Source organism: Giraffa tippelskirchi, chromosome 9 (genome assembly GCF_054371585.1).
Source record: "Giraffa tippelskirchi isolate mGirTip1 chromosome 9, T2T-mGirTip1v1.2.pri, whole genome shotgun sequence".
Classification (NCBI taxonomy): Eukaryota; Metazoa; Chordata; class Mammalia; order Artiodactyla; family Giraffidae; genus Giraffa; species Giraffa tippelskirchi.
This window is the reverse complement of record NC_137283.1, coordinates 130,199,660-130,216,686: the sequence shown is the minus strand read 5'-3', so window position 1 is coordinate 130,216,686 and position 17,027 is coordinate 130,199,660. Positions and strand designations below refer to the sequence as shown.

The following is a 17,027-nucleotide window of genomic DNA, read 5'->3' as shown; positions in this document are numbered from 1 at the left end:
ATATGTGAAAGTGAAAGTGCTAGTCTCTTAGTCATGCCTGACTCTTTGCAACCCCTTGGACTGTAGCCCACCAGACTTCTCTTTCCATGGGATTTTCCAGGCAAGAATACTGGAGGGGGTAGACATTCCCTTCTCCAGGGGACCTTCCTGACCCAGGGGTTGAACCCGGGTCTCCTGCATTGCAGGAAGATTCTTTATTGCCTGAGCCACCAGGGAAGCCCCATGTTCATATACATCTTCTCAAGTTCAGGGAGGTGGAGAGAATTATTTGACCTGATTTAAGAAGGCAAGAGGATATCCAGGAGTGGTGTGGGAACCTGGGTTGGAGAAAGAAAGATTGGATAATTGGAAGAAGACATGAAAGTGTTGGGCATGTGAATGGGAGAAGGGGCAATGTTTAGATAGTTCTGAGAGGTTCCTAGGGCCTGCTAATTGTCCTCTCCCACTCCTATAAACTGGCCTAAACTACCCAGTGCACACCTGGAAAAGGTAAGTTTATTTTTCAGGTGGGGCTTTGAGGTGAGGTTATAATTTTTCATTATTGTTGTTGGCAAGGATGTGTTCAGCTACTCAAAAGAGCAATTAGTCTCTCTGTATAGCACCAATAGGCTTGTTTGGGATATGTTTCCTCTGGAAGATGTTTATTTACTGATTCTAATACTATGAAAAAATCTGACATTAAGAGACTCTCAGGAGGGAGTGTGTAGGAGCAGCTGGGGAGCAGAAGGCAGCCGCACACCGAGCTCTGTGTTTCCTGTTTGCTGTGCTCTGAAGAGAGCAGCTGTCTGAGTCCAGCACCCCCATGAACAAGCCTCAGTGCCCCATCTCTCCCTCAGTGTGTGTTCAAGCCCAGACATTCCTCACTGTGGTGACAATATACTCTGGGGACTGCTACCCAGACTTGCTGGCAGCTTCCAGATGGTGAAGCAGCGCCAGCTTCTGTGTCTGCAAAGCTCAGAAAGGCAACCCTGGGCTTCACCGATGAACATTATGCAGCATCCTGCCTTCTGTCTGTTGTTTGTCCTGTGCATGTGATGGCCCAAGCTGGCTCATTTGACACTTGCATGAAAAGCACTGCCTCATGGACTTTTTCAAGGGTGTGGGGTAGAAGCAGAAGCCAGAGGTTCTGTCCTCCAAATCTGTCTTGGCAATTCAAGAACTGAGAGGAAATAGCCAGTGAAAACACAGGATGCTCCTTTCATCAGAAGGACTCCACAAAGATGGCTGCTCTGGGGTGGGGATGGTGTGGCCTGCATCCCATTCTGCTTCCCCAGAGAACCTCCTATCTCCAGGCATTTGACAGGCATCCTGTCTTAAAGGACCATCTTTCCACTCTCAGGACCTTGTCACCTATGACTTTCATCACCCTTTGGTCTCCATCCATCCCTAACTAGTTCATTTAAATGAATAGGAATAATGTAAGGGAGAGAAAAAAGAAGTTTAAAAAACACCTCTCTGTGGTGGGTGAGTTGTTGATACTTTTTGATACCCGACTCTTTTACAGATATTTTACTTGCTGGTTCCTGGCTGGTTCTGTGCAGGTGGTACTAATGCCTCTTTCTGAGCTGATAGAGTAGCAGGAAGAGCCGCTGGTCCTGGGCAGCCATGGATGGGGGACCACTGTGCACAGATATGGAGAAGAACATCATGGGGAATGATGCTCAGAGCATGGAAAACACTTGCTAGTATTTGTTTTCTTCATCATTTTATGTACTTTTTTCTGTTTTTCTAGTTTCTGTTTTGACACCAGCTGAAGCCAGGTGCCTTCCTCTGCTTATTACATTGGCTGTAATGCTAATTTCCCATAAAAATGATATGATCAAATCAGACTTCCTCTTATTTGCCTCAAAAGGAGAGAGATTATTACCATATTTTTGATCGGATGAAACATCATGAATCCCATATTTCTCATTGTGATTTTAAACCATCAAAATGAATGTCTTTCAATTTATTTTTTGTTATAGTAATTTTATTCATCTAAACCACACAGATCAACTAACCATATGGTGAAGTTGATAGGAATCAGCTGACAGGGAAGTTGTTGTTGTGTAAAGAATAAACCTAGGCATTTCTTTCTCAGACTAGCATTTCCCTGCATCCTGGCTCTGCACATTTCATACACATCACATTTCATCTTTAGAACAACTTCATGATGTTAGTACTGTTATCACTTTTACTCTCCTGTTGGGAAAACTGAAGCTCAGATCATTTTTTTGCCACAGCTCTCGAGGAGGGAGTTGGCAAACTTTTTCTATAAGATATTAGAAAGTAAATATTTTAGGCTCTGGGGACTCTGCTATCTCTCTCAGAACTACTCAGCTGTTGTACTGCTAGAGAAGACAAAACAAAGACAAAAACGAGGGTAGCTGTGTTCCAATAAAATTGTATTTATGGGCTCTTATACTTGAGTTTCTTAAAATTCTCTCAGATCATGAACAATACCATTCTCTTGTTTCTTCCCAATGGTTAAAAATATTAAAACATTCTTGGAAATTCCCTGGTGGTCCAGTGGTTAAGACTCCACACTTCCACTGCAGGGGGTATGGGTTCAATCCCTGGTCAGGAAGCTTAGGTCTCACATGCCACATGATGTGGCCAAAAAATAATTTTAAAAAATAAGATGAATGAAAAACTGAGAAAAAAGAAATAAAAATAAAACTTAAAAATATTAAAACATTATTCACTTACAGACTATACAAAAACAGGTGGTAAGCTGGATTTGCTGGCTCTAGTATACATGATGAGAGTATGCAGGAAAGGAGGCATGGGTTAGGATGAAGTGGTAGGAAGAATACTCCTGTCAGAGGGAACGGTATGTGTGCAGGTTGTAAGGAGAATGAGGTATTTGAAGAACTGCAAGAAATCCAAGTGCAACTTGATATATGGTAGGAGGCAAGAAAAGGGGAGATGGCAGGGCTCAAGCCATGACCTTGTAGAATATCTTAAGGATTTTAGGCTCTGTCCTTAGAGCAGTAGGAAGCCATTTAAAAGTATTAAGCAAAGGAGTGACAAGGGCAATTTGTCTTTATAAAAAATCATTGGCTGATGTGTGGAGAATGGATTGCAGTGGGTTGGTAATAGAAGAAGCAGAAAAAACAGGAGGCTCAAGAAGCAGGCCAGGTGGATAATGATGGTGTCAATTAGTGACCATAGGCAGAACCACTTCCTGCCAACAACAGGAAGTTGGGATGGTTGGTTTTGCGGAAGAGGAAGATGTGGCTGGCTGAAGTGTCTTGTTTGGCAACATAGCAAATGGAGGGAAAACAACAATGAAGACTCTCATCTTCTGACTTCAAATACAGTGCCTTTTTCTGTGTGGTGTGAAATTCTTAACATTCTCAAATGGGAATTATGTTCATCCTAATCTACCATTTATCTCTGAACCTCACAACTGAAGAGCTACTCTTCTGTCTCACACACAGTTCCTTTCTTCTGAAGAGAGTGCTCATAATTGAGGAGAGTGCCTTTTGGGTTTGAAGTGTTCATTTTCATTTCCTGAGGAAATCTATTTCATTGTCAAGGGAAATCAACTCTTGTTCAAATAATAGAAATGCCAAAGAAGATACTGTGGTAATGGTTTCATGTTATTTCTGTGCCAGTACTAGAAAGGTAACTGAATCCTTACTCAAAGGTCAGCTTTTCTTAAAATTTGTTTAGCTTTATTTCCCAAAGGAGAATCGGTAACTTTTCTTCTAGCTTTGGAGTAGTGATTTGTCTGGCTGGGCACTCACAGTCACCTTCTAATTCTGATACTGTCACACATCTCTGGGTCAGAGCACACCCTCTTTTGAACATCAGGATGTGAGGGCTTGGATGGAGTCTGTTTCTATGGTGTCCAGGACTGGGAATGGGGAAGAAAGAAAGAGGGAAAGTGATGACTTCAGACTACACTACAAAGCTGACTTCAGGCTATACTACAAAGCTACAGTCATCAAGACAATATGGTACTGGCACAAAGACAAAAATATAGATCAGTGGAACAAAATAGAAAGCCCAGAGATAAATTCACACACCTGTGGACCCCTTATCTTTAACAAAGGAGGCAAAAATATACAATGGAGAAAAGAAAATCTCTTTAACAAATGGTGTTGGGAAAACTGGTCAACCATCTGTAGGAGAATGAAACTAGAACACTTTCTAACACCAAACACAAAAATAAACTCAAAATGGATTAAATATCTAAATGTAAGACCAGAAACTATAAAACTCCTAGAGGAAAACATAGGCAAAACACTCTCTGACATAAATCACTGCAAGATCCTCTATGACCCACCTCCCAGAGTAATGGAAATAAAAGCAAAAATAAACAAATGGGACCTAGTTAAACTTAAAAGCTTTTGCTAATGAAGGAAACTATAAGCAAGGTGAAAAGACAGCCTTCAGAGTGGGAGAAAATAATAGCAAATGAAGCAACTGACAAATAATTAATCTCAAGTATATACAAACAACTCATGTAGCTCAATATCAGAAAAATAAATGACCCAATCAAAAAATGGGCCAAAGAACTAAACAGACATTTCTCCAAAGAAGACATACAGATGGCTAACAAACACATGAAAAGATGCTCAACATCACTCATTATCAGAGAAATGCAAATTAAAACCACAATGAAGTATCATCTTACACCCGTCAGAATGGCTGCTATCAAAAAGTCTACAAACAATAAATGCTGGAGAGGGTGTGGAGAAAAGGGAACCCTCTTATACTGTTGGTGGGAATGCAGACTAGTACAGCCACTATGGAGAACAGTGTGGAGATTCCTTAAAAAACTGGAAATAGAACTGCCATATGACCCAGCAATCCCACTGCTGGGCATACACATTGAGGGAACCAGAATTGAAAGAGACATGTGTAGCCCAGTGTTCATCGCAGCACTGTTTACAATAGCCAGGACATGGAAGCAACCTAGATGTCCATCAGCAGATAAATGGATAAGAAAGCTGTGGTACACATACATAATGGAATATTACTCAGCCATTAAAAAGAATATATTTGAGTCAGTTCTAATGAGGTGGATGAAACTGGAGCCTATTATACAGAGTGAAGTAAGTCAGAAAGAAAAACACCAATACAGTATATTAATGCATATATGTGGAATTTAGAAAGATGGTAACGACCACCCTTTATGTGAGACAGCAAAAGAGACACAGATGTAAAGAACAGACTTTTGGACTCTGTGGGAGAGGGTGAAGGTGGGATGATTTGAGAGACTAGCATTGAAACATATATATTACCATATGTGAAATAGTCACCAGTCCAAGTACCATACATGAAACAGGGCACGCAAAGCAAGTGCACTGGGACAACCCAGAGGGATGGGATGGGGAGGGAGGTGGGGGGGGTGGAGTTCAGGATGGGGGATACATACACCCATGGCTGATTCATGTCAATGTATGGCAAAAGCCACCACAATATTGTAAAATAATTAGCCTCCAATTAAAATTAATTAATTTAAAAAAGCAAGAGGGAAAGGTGAGACTCATGCTTTGGGACAGAAGGGTAGTAGAGATTTTGCCTCAGCTTCTCTGGAGGTTGTGCCCTGGAGGCAGCAGTGGGTGGTCCTGACCTGTGGTGGGTGGAAGAAGGGGAGCTTCAGAAAGCTCTTGGGGTGGGGCGGTGGTACTCAGTAGTTATACTGCTCAGCGAATCTTGGTTTTGGCTGGTACTTCATTCAAATTCTTCCTTATGTTACTGTTATTTGTTGCTTGGTGTTCTTTCCCCATTATGGCTTCCCAGGTGGTAAAGAATCTGCCTGCAATGCAGGAGACACGGGTTTGATCCCTGGGTCAAGATGATCCCCTGGAGAGGGAAATAGCCACCCACTCCAGTATTCTTGCCTAGGAAATCCCATGGACAGAGGAGCCTGGTGGGCTACAGTCCGTGGGGTCACAAAGAGTCAGACAGAACTGAGTGAGCATGCATACACATTCTTCCCCCATTATTAGGGAAAGTCTCTGGGATCCTGGCCTGACATCTCTTTCTAGCCCACAATATACAGTGCCTACATATCGCAGGTGCACAGTGTGGATACTGGCTCTGTGGACTTGTCATTTTAGGTGTCCATGCTGTACACTGCAACCTCATTTCACAAAGAAGTGAGCACTTTTTTTTAACATAAAATTGTAACAAACAAGGCATTGGCACATCCAGAAAATAGGACAAATTTCAGGTGCTAGTGGTGGCCAAGATTGGGGCTTCCATTGAGGATCTTCCTGAATGATGTGACTTTTGATGTCCCCTTCTCTTTGCTCCACTCCATTTCATTAGATGTAGGTGGCATGTCTTTATTTTTCTATGGAAGGTGCTTGATAGAAATCTATTGAGCTGCTTCTCTCCTGCTACTGATTTTATTTATTCTCTGTAGGCTCTTTATAGGTGGTGATACGTGGTCAGGCTAAAGTTGTGAGCTCAGAGGATTTTGGTGCACTCTCTCCCTCCTTCTTTCTTTCATCAGTTATTGGAACTTGGTTATGTGCTAGGCACTGGGTTAAGTTCGAGGGAAACAACCTCAAAAGAAGACATGGTGTCTGGTTACAAATATATACCAGTCTTGTGGAGAGAGAAAAGGAAATAATGGCCACTTGGGATGAAGTGTGGGCAGCCAGGGAGAAACGTCCCTGACCTGATGGATAGGACCTCCCTTAGGCCTTTGCCTGCTGACCTCCAGAAGAGGGTCAAGGACAGTGTGGGTAAGTTAACAAACTCTACACTTGCCTTTCTCCATTTGTGCAGGTAGAAATGTCTGCCCAGAGGTTAATTTCTAACAGGACGTCCCAGCAATCTGCATCTAATTCTGATTATACCTGGGAATATGAGTATTATGAGATTGGACCAGTTTCTTTTGAAGGACTGAAGGCTCATAAATGTAAGTCTTGTGCAATTTCCCATTGTAAGCATGTTGTGTGTTTGCCTTAATCTGTGAAGCCACCAGTGTTTACTTTCCCTGGACATGCTTATACATAACTATATCCTCTACCCACTAAACCCCCTAAATCCCCTCCACATATAGGCTCGTTGATCTGGGATGTATAACATGAATGATGAAGAACTTGAAAGATTCCCTTAGTGGAAGATGAGTCAATGTCCCTTTCAAATTGAGACTTAAAAAAATTAATGATTCCAGCTCTCCAAAACTGTGAACATTTAGACCATCAAAAATGTACACACAAATAGAATCTAGGACTCTAATTTGAAGAACCTTCCTTTTATAACACTTGGTCCACAGCATCCTTTCAGCCCTGCTGGGTTTCTGGGACTGTGGGAAGCAATCTGTCTGTGTTTTTTCATGATAAAGGACCAGAATAGCTCACGATCATTCCCAACTCTGTGTTATAGGCATGAATTGTGTTTCATGTTATTGGAGTAATTAATCATCTACCACAGAGCAAGGAAATATAGTTCTATGAAAGGGGTACTGTTCACCTCTAGTCGTAACTGCCTGCTGACTGGCAAGCATGAAGCAGCTCAGTTTCCTTAAGCAGAGTTGACATGAGCAGAAACTGCTGCCCATTCCCGGGTCCTGTCGTGCTTACCCTGTAAATATCCTAGAGATGTTTGGTTGTTTCAGAATGAATGTCCACAGTACTATAAAAGTGGTAGGTCCTTTACTGGCTCAGATGAATGGGACATGTTTAGGAAATACAAGAGTGATTAGAATTGAAGACGAATGTGGCCAAGGAAGTGCTTTCACATTTTCTGGCCTCTGCCTCTCTGAGCTGTCTTGGCATCATGATCTCTCAACCCCTACTTGCTGCTCCATTGCCAGGTGGACTTTCTAGTTTTTTCCAGTTTCATTGAGAAATAACTGACAAATAAAATTGTCATATATTTATACAATAAATAAAATGATGATACATTGTGTATATTGTGAAAGGATTCTCTCCATCAACTTCATTAACATTTCTATCACTTCAGGTATATGTATTTGATTGTTTATTCATGGGTAAGAACATTTAGGTTCTACTCTCTTGCCAACTGTACAAGACGGTATTATTAACTATACTGTCCATGTTATACGTTAGGTCCCCAGACCTTATTCATCTTATAACTGAAAGTTTGTACACTTTTTACCAGCCTCTCCTGATTTCCCCACCCTTCAGCCTCTGGCAACCACTTTTCTACTCACTGTTTCTTTGAGTTTGACTTCTTCTCTTTTAGAGTCTACGTATAAGTGATATCATGCGCTAATTGTCTTTCTCTGATTAGCTTATCTCACTTCATATAATGCCTTCCAGTTTCACCCATGTTGTAATAAATGACAATATTCCCTTCTTCTTAAAGGCTGAATAATATTCAAATATCTATCTATCATCTGCCTACCACATTTTCTTAATCCATTCATCAGTGAATGGACAGTGAGGTTGTTTCCATACCTTGGCTATTGTGAATAATGCTGCAGTGAACAGGGAAGTACAGATATACCTTCTTCAAGATGATGCTTTCATTTCCTTTGGATATGTTTCCAAAAGTGGAAAAGCTGGATCTTATGGTAGTTCTATTTTAATTTCTTGAGGAACTTGATACATAGTGGCTATACCAGTTACATTCCTACAACAATGTACAAGGGGTATCTTTTCTCCACATCCTCACCAGCATTTGTTCTCTCTTGTCTTTTTTGATAAAGGACATTCTAACAGGGGTGAGATGATATCTCTTTGAGGTTTTGAATTGCATTTCCCTAATGATTGGCGATGTTGAGTTACCTTTTCATGTGCCTGTAACATTTGGATATTGTCTGTGGAAATATGTCTGTTCAGGCCCTTTGCCCATTTTTTAATTGGATTTATTTTGCTATTGAGTTATATGAGTCCCTTGTCTACTTTGGATATTAAACTCTTACCAGATATGTGGTTTGCCTATGTCTTCTCCTATTCCATAGGTGACCTTTTCACATTATTGATAGTTTCTGATGGTAAAGCATCTACCTGCAATGCAGGAGACCCAGGTTCGATCCCTGGGTCAGGAAGATCCCCTGGAGAAGGAAATGGCAACCCACTCCAGTACTCTTGCCTGGAAAATCCCATGGACAGAGGAGCCTGGTAGGCTGCAGTCCATGGGGTTGCAAAGAGTCCGACAGGACTGAGCTACTTCACTTTCACTTTGCTATGCAGAAGCTGTTTAGTTTAATGTAGTCCTACTTGTTTATTTTGCTTTTGTTGCCTTTGCTTTGGGTGTTAAATCCAAAAAATCATTACTAAGAGTGATATCAAAGAGCTTACTCCTATATTTATGACCCTTATTTTGAACTCTCACTAAGATCTATTTCTAGAGATTTATCTTGTTCTTTTGTTTGGAACATATTCCTCTATTTCTTCCTTCTTCTTGACTCTCTGTGTTGGTTTCTGTGCATTAGCTAAAAGAGCCACTTCTCCCAAGCTTAAAGGAGTGGCATCTAGGAAATGTTTTGTGAGAAGCCCTGGCCACCAGAGCTAGGAACTCAAGGGACATCACCTGTATGGGCTGCATGTGCCTGCCAGCTGCATTGCAGGGGTGGGCAGAGTGCTTGCCCAGCCCAGCTGTGGCTTGCAGCTGTGACACAGGGGTGGGTGGGGCTCCCAGGGGGGCACCCCTATGGACGCTAGCAGGTTAGAGGGAGAATTCCAAGATGGCACCCACCAGCCCTGGAACTAGCAAGGTAGAATGAGATCATTAAAATGGCATCTGCCAATGTGTCCATCACCGGAAAGAGTCCCAGCAAATTTGTGCCTCTCCAGCAGAAGCTTTAAGATTAGTTAGTGGGTCTCCTTAATAGTCCAGGTGATTTTCAAATTGGTGTTTTTGTACTGGATCCCGGGGTGAGGGAGTCTGTGCATGAGCCCTTTAAACATATTCTCCATTCCCTGCAGAGCTCTATTTTTCCTGAAAGTAATACCCATTGGTTTCTTAAAGTCAACCATTTTGGAGGCTTGTCTTTCCTAGGCAGGATCGACGATTTGGGATGCTTTTGATGGAGCTCAGACCCCTCTCACCTTAGAGAAGAGTTCTGTATTTTTGAGCTCTCTCCCAATCGTGGATTGCTGCACCTAGGATGGAGTTTTTTTCTGGGTTTTTTTTTTTTTAGTGAGACTGTGTTTCTGCCTCTGCTAACTGTCTCAGTGCTGTCTTTTTATCCTTTGTTGTAGAGGCTCTGCTTGTTCAGTTTTCAGGTCTTTTCTGAGGAAAATATCCCTGTGTAGTTGTAGTTGTATGTCCGTGGGAGAAGGTGAATTTAGGATCTTCCTACACCGCCATCTTGAACTGCCTCCAGTGGGGCTCCAGATGTGTGGTCCAGGCCCTTCCTCAGGGAGGATGAGAACTGGGGCTTACCTCTGATTGCACATTGCTCTGCTGGGGGTGGGGTTAATGGCAGGAGATGACTCAGCCTTTCTTACTGATTTGAAGGTGGGTACTTTTTCATTTGTCAGATGTGTAGGAGTCATTCAGCTAGCTTCTGGAACTCTTTCAGAGGGAACTGCTCCATATGTAGCCATATATTCGATGTGTCTGTGGGAAGAGGGGACCTCAGGAGCCTCTCAAGTCTCCATCTTGGTTGACCCCCAATTCCAGCTAATTAAGTTTTAGCCTTTTCCCCACCCCTGATTGCAGGAAGGACCACAAGAGCCTGGCTTCACCTGTAGGTCCTGAGGGTCTGGGTGCTGCTGATTGCTGGTGGCTGTGGTTGAGCAACTCCCGGACCATTAGAGGGACAGGGGCAATGATAGCTGGCTGGTTCCTGCCCTCTGGTCTCCATCGATGAGGTTGTAAAGGGCTTTGGAGTTAATAATTTCCTATATAGGAGCTTTCTATTTTTGTTCCTTAAAAAGCATTAACTAAATCACATATCCTTTACCCCTGAAGTGAATAATAATCAAATGCTTTCACACACTCCTTTGTTGATGTCTGCTCAGTAGTTCTGTATAGATGTAAAAGAAAAGCACGTGGATTCCATTAGGATGTAGTGTCATCCATTATCTGATGGAGGGCTATTGCTGTCAGGCTGTGAATCACCCTTCTTAATTTGCTTTAATTCTTTATAATCTGTTATTTTTCTGGGACAGTCTGTGGGTAAGGATACTTGCTGTTAAGGATTTTAATGAAAATCAAAATGAGTGGGCAAATCACCATATATTTTCCTGTAATCTAAGCTTTTATAACTTCATGACACAGATTTTATTTTTGTGTCATTTTGCTCCTGCCTCTTTTTCTTAGTTTAAAGGGCAATACTGCTGTAATTTTGGTTGGGGCATTTCCAGAGACAGTTGAAAATCTCTTTGGGGCATATTACATTTAGAGATGATTATAGCTGGAATAAATTCCTGCAAGATGTAGGCAGAAATGTAGGCATTACTTACACATTTTACTTACTATACCATTAAGGAGGAGTGCTTTTAGTGTTAGCATTCATTTTAGGCAAAAAACAGAAATTCCTAGGTAAGTCTTTACTATTTTGATGTAAGAGATCTGATTAGACGCCCTTAGCTTCCAGAACAAACCCCAAGACCTACAGGAAAATAAGTCAATTATTGTATTGTATACCTTTAGGATTAGTGTCTTCCATTTTAAAAAGCTGTAATTCTGGGCTTCAAGTGCATCTCCTTGTTTTGCTGAGAAAAATTCAAAGCCAATTAGGTGCAAGTTGAAAAGAATGAAAATCAGTCATTTCAAGGGGAAGCATTTAGGAAGATAGCAGTGACCATAACAGTTATCTTTTACTTTACCTGTGATGGGTTGTTCTTAGCAACAATAGTTACATCTCTAGATAGACTAAGTTCTGCTGCCTGCTGAAATTAAGATCCTATCTCTATAGGGTCTTTCATCTGAGAAACAACCTCTGATGATCATTGTAAATTCTCCTTTTGCCTTCAGTTTTGAATCTGGTAATAAACTTTATAACTATCTGAAGTGGACCTGTATCTGATGTACATTTGGTACCAGAAAAATGGACATTCATTCATCCATTCATTCTATACGTATTTATTGAGCACCTGTTATTTGCAGCACTATTTTTGTTAATAAATTTAATTGAAGGATAATTGCTTTCCAGTATTGTGATGGCTTTTGCCATACATCAACATGAATCGCCCACAGGTATACATGTGTCCCCCTGTCCTGAACCCCGTCCCATGTCCTTCCCCACACTGTCCCTCTGGGTTGTCCCAGAGCACCAGCTTTGGGCGCCCTTCTTTATGCATCGAACTTGCACTGGTCATCTTTTACTTATGGTAATGTACATGTTTCAGTGCTATTCTCTCAAATCATCTCACCCTCACCTTCTTCCACTGAGTCCAAAAGTCTGTTCTTTACATCTGTGTCTCCTTTGTGTACAGCCTTATTTTAAGCACTGGAGATACAGCAGTGAACAGAAAAGAAAAAAAAAAAACCCATCTCTTATGGATCTTGCATTCTACTCAGAGAGACAGATAATAAACAAATAGACAAACTATGCCAGATGGTGAAAAAAAGATAAAGTAGGGAAGGGAGGTGTGAAGTGTGGAGGTGAAAGTATAGATAGCATGGCCATGGAAGGCCTTCCTGAGAAGGAGAAATATGAAAAAATGCCTGAAGGAAGTGAGAGATTGAGCTATAAGATACCCGGGGAAGAACATTACAGAAAATGCTCCATGGTTTGGAGTAAGACCTGTGATCGGGAGCACAGTAGACACAAGTGCTGGAAGCCCACTGGTGGCTCCTTGCCAGGAGTCCATACCACAGAACTGATCCTAACACCTTAGGAACCAGAATCGGTATGAGGACAGTGCTTGCTCTGGTGTCCTGAGCCCTGTCTTTCAAATTAAGCATTGACCCTTGCTTTTCATACAACCATGAGATAGAAAGGTCACAATATATTCTCTTTAAAAAATTTTTTTATATTGGATTATAGCTGATTTGGGCTTTCCTGGTAGCTTAGCTGGTACCAAATCGACCCAGTTCAATTCCTGGGTCAGGAAGTTCCCCTGGAGAAGGGATAGGCTACCCTCTCCAGTATTCTTGGGCTTCCCTCGTGGTTCAGATGGTAAAGAATCCTCCTGAAATGCAGGAGACCTGGGTTTGATCCCCGGGTTGGGAAGATCCCCTGGAGGAGGGCATGGCAACTCACTCTAGTATTCTGGCCTGGAGAATCCCTGTGGACAGAGAAGCCTGGCAGGCTATAGTCCATGGGGTCACAAAGAGTTTGGCCAAAAACAAACTTCTTGGCCAATCTAATACAATTTTGTGTTAGTTTCAGATGACCATTAGAGTGATTCAGTTACACATATACCTATTCCTTTTCAAATTCTTTTTCCATTTACATTACTACAAGATATTGAGCAGAGTTCCCTGTACTATACAGTAGGTCTTTGTTGGTTATCTATGTAATACACAGTAGTGAGTATATGTTAATCCCAAACTCCCAACTTATCCCTCCCCTCCATCTTTCTCTTTTGGTAACCATCAGTTTGTTTTCTAAGTCTGTAAGTCTGTTTCTGTTTTGTAAATAAATTCATTTGTACCATTTTTTTTAATATTTTACATATACCCATTATGATATTTGTCTTTCTCTGACTTACTTCACTTGGTATGATCATCTCTAGGTCCATTCATGTTGCCACAGATCACATTATTGCATTCTTTTTAATGGCTGAGTAATATTCTGTTGTGTATATGTACCACATCTTTATCCATTCATCTGTTGATGGACACTGAGGTTGCTCCCATGTCTTGGCTGTTGTAAACAGTGCTGTAGTTGAACATTGGGGTGTATATATTCTTTCAAACCAAGGTTTTCTCTGGATATTTGCCCAGGAGTGGTATTGCTGGATCATATGGTAGCTCTATTTTTAGTTTTTTAAGGAACCTCCATACTGTTCTTCATAGTGGCTGTGCATTCTTACCAGCAGTGTAGAAAGGTTCCCTTTTCTCCACACCGTTTCCGGTATTTATTGTTTGTAAACTTTTTAGTGATGGCCATTCTGACTGGTGGGCGGGGAAATGGGATGGGATAGCTACTCTCATCCTCCCCTAGAATGGAAAACATGATATATGGACAAACAGATCATACCAGTGAAAACCGTGCAGCTGTCAGCTCTCTTGTTTCATTCCATTTGCTAGAGTTCAGGTAAAGGGAAAGTTATTTTATTATGATGCATTCTATTTGGAATTCCCCTGGGCAATTTTCTCTTACTGTACTCTCTTACTATAATTGGTCTCTAAGTAGCTTAGTCTCTAGACAGAACAGAAGTAGCTGTTTGGCTGTATTAGAAACCCCTGTGGAAGGCTTTTCCTTAACCAACCAGGTTTCTTGGAGCCCCCACTCATCCTATGTAAACCTCTGTTCTGACTTCCTCCCGAGAAAGGATACTTTGGGGAAGACCTGAGGCTCTGTATTCCTCTTTTCACTGAAATGCTTGTGTCCATGAAACTTGACATAGAAATAAAACTTGAAGAGAGTTTGGTTGTTCCTGTTATGAGATGGAGCTCTCTGATGTTCTCTGAAAGGGGCTCAGAGTGAGAAAGTTACCTGGGCTTGGGCCGCGTGTCAGAGGATGAGGTAGAGGAGAATTAATGGAGATAATCTGAGGAAGCAGAATTTCCTCTGGAGGAGAATGTGAGTAAGCAAAACTACTTAAAGCATATTGTCATGAGAAACGCGGATTCCATGTTACCAAAGAGAATAGGTGAGAATGCCATTGGACCATGGGGATTCCAAAATTCTAACCAGAGCTCCCCTCATTCCCACTCTCTTCTTTCTCGTGACTTTGCTGAGGGCTGAGACCCTCTCAGGTCCCATGTTATTGTTGCTTTTGGATCAGCTCCCTGGGTCACTAGAAGGCGGGGTAAGGGACTGGGCTGGGTTAAAGGCACACTCCTCACCTGTGCCCACCCTAGACTGGGGGGCTGAAGGACTCATGGGGATCCAGCCACCACTGGCAGTGTGAGAGCTGTCCTCATGAGGACCTCTACCTAGTAAACAGATTTGAAAATGAATCAACATGACTAAATTCTCAATGAGGACTTACATAACACTGGCAGGTCATTTTTGAATTGGCTTTTGCTATTCAGGCAGTTGATGAAGTACAGGAGGCTGAGCTGTCATTTATCTGCAAAATGATGCTTTGCAGTCTGTGCCCCCATAACTGAGATGCTATTGTTACATGTTAATTGCATTTGTACACATGTGTTTTTTGGTATTTGTCCTTATGTCTTGTTAGGCTTCATTTCCATTAGTTTGTAAGGCAAAGTCTACAATTCCTGTTTCTCAGGCACTCAACCCTGGGAAATATAAATTGCTTTTGCATCCAGAGTACTGAATAAATGCCATTGAATAAACTGGGGCTCTGTAACAACCTAGAGGGGTGGGAAGGGGTAGGAGGTGGGAGGGAGGATCAAGAGGGAGGGGACATATGTATACCAATGGCTGATTCATGTTGATGTATGGCAGAAACTAACACAATGTTGTAAAGCAATTATCCTTCAATTAAAAATAAATAATTTTAAAAAGTGTTGTTAAATAAAGTTTGTTACCCTCTAGGTGATAGTATATTTAGAATAAAAGTAAGAATTATGCAAAGCAAATTGCTAATCTGATTTCTTCATATTAGAGTGCTATATACACATAATTCAATTAGAATAATGCTTTGTATTTAAACACATTTAGTGTATAAGTTCTATTCACCTTTTTTAAAATTGCTAGGCATCCTCACTGTATCGCCATGTAGTTAAACTTCTTAAATCAGAAAATGTAAAATAATTCAACTCTGTTGCTTCCCGCAAACTTAAGACCTTATGATGATGTTCCAGGTTGTGTAGACAGCTCAGTCTCATCCCCATCTGAGAGACACACACTAGTGACTATTACCTGTGATAGGGTCAAGGAGGGACCTATGTAGAGAAGCACAGACAGAAAGGTCATGGGGTTCACAGGAGGGAGCAGGCACATCAGTTGGGGAGATTAGGCTTTCTGAAGGAGTTGATGTAGGGAATGCACTTTGAATGAGGGATAGAATTTCATTATCTCCAGTTTGGGGAAAGTTGTTCCAGCCAAGTGAAGGTATGGGCCCCTGAAAAGGTGTGAGTATTAAGAAACTATGCCTAAGGGTTCAGGTAAATACAGGAATACAGTGTCCCCTAGACTGATTGGAAGCATGAGTTTTAAAGTAAGGATCAACTGGGAGAAAACGACCATTTAAAAACAATAATAGACTGCAAATGTGAGCTACCTTCTTCTCAGATGCCAGATATTGTAAAACTGCTTTGTACATGGACTGTGTTCTCATGTGAAAAAGGTCAATTCTATTTTTGTTGAAGTAATTTTCATGAAAGAGCAATATTATCAGAGGTATGAAAAAGCAGATTCCATTAGAGATGAGGCCCACGCAAAGACCGAAGGCAGGACGAGCACTCAGGAGGCCATTTGTATGTTCTTTGCAGGATGTAGTGAAGACCTGAGTTATGCCAGCATGAACGTGAGTGAAAAAACAAAATTGGGTTGATTTGAATCAGACGTCATTTTAAGCTTCATCCTGTAGTTTCTGCTAAAAATTGGATTTTCTAACTCAGGACACTTCAATGGAATCTTGAGGACCTAGACAGCCTGTTTCCATCTTAAATTCTTCCATCGGGATGTAGAAACCAAGAGTCAGGAAGGCTGACATCTCCTAGTGTTACCTGAGTCAGGAACCTGAAGACATAGACTCTTCCCCTTGTATCTTAACTGTTCCCTGCTGTCCGATAGTTCAAAGTTGTCTCAGAAGACTGTGACCATCCTCTCTCATTTCATGTATCAAAAAGCACAGATTCCTTGAATGTTTAAATTTTATGTTGCTATGCAATACTAATCCCAGTGTTAACTGTCTTACAGATTCCATTGTGATTGGATTTTGGGTTGGTCTTGCAGTCTTCGTGATTTTTATGTTTTTTGTGCTGACTCTGCTGACCAAGACAGGAGCCCCACACCAAGAGTAAGTTTGAGCTGTTTCTAAATGTCTGTTAAACCCCACAGGGACTTGAAGAAACAGATATAGTATCCAGGGGGTGGGGTTGCTTCTAATGGGTGGAGAGATGGATTTGCT

The 17,027-nt window shown here is 41.5% G+C and overlaps 1 protein-coding gene across 4 annotated transcripts in view; it reads left to right on the top strand.

The window, feature by feature from the left end:
* Positions 1-17,027, top strand: part of MRAP2 (melanocortin 2 receptor accessory protein 2) — a 79,987-nt gene that overhangs the window by 45,891 nt on the left and 17,069 nt on the right. For 2 of the 4 annotated variants that reach the window (XM_081529779.1, XM_081529778.1), the window contains exons 2-3: positions 6,733-6,865; positions 16,817-16,916. In XM_081529779.1, the coding sequence (XP_081385905.1) occupies positions 6,739-6,865; positions 16,817-16,916 (227 nt within the window). In that variant the 5' untranslated portion in view covers positions 6,733-6,738. The remainder of the gene's footprint in view (positions 1-6,732; positions 6,866-16,816; positions 16,917-17,027) is intronic. The other 2 variants (XM_081529780.1, XM_081529781.1) reach the window with 1 other exon arrangement.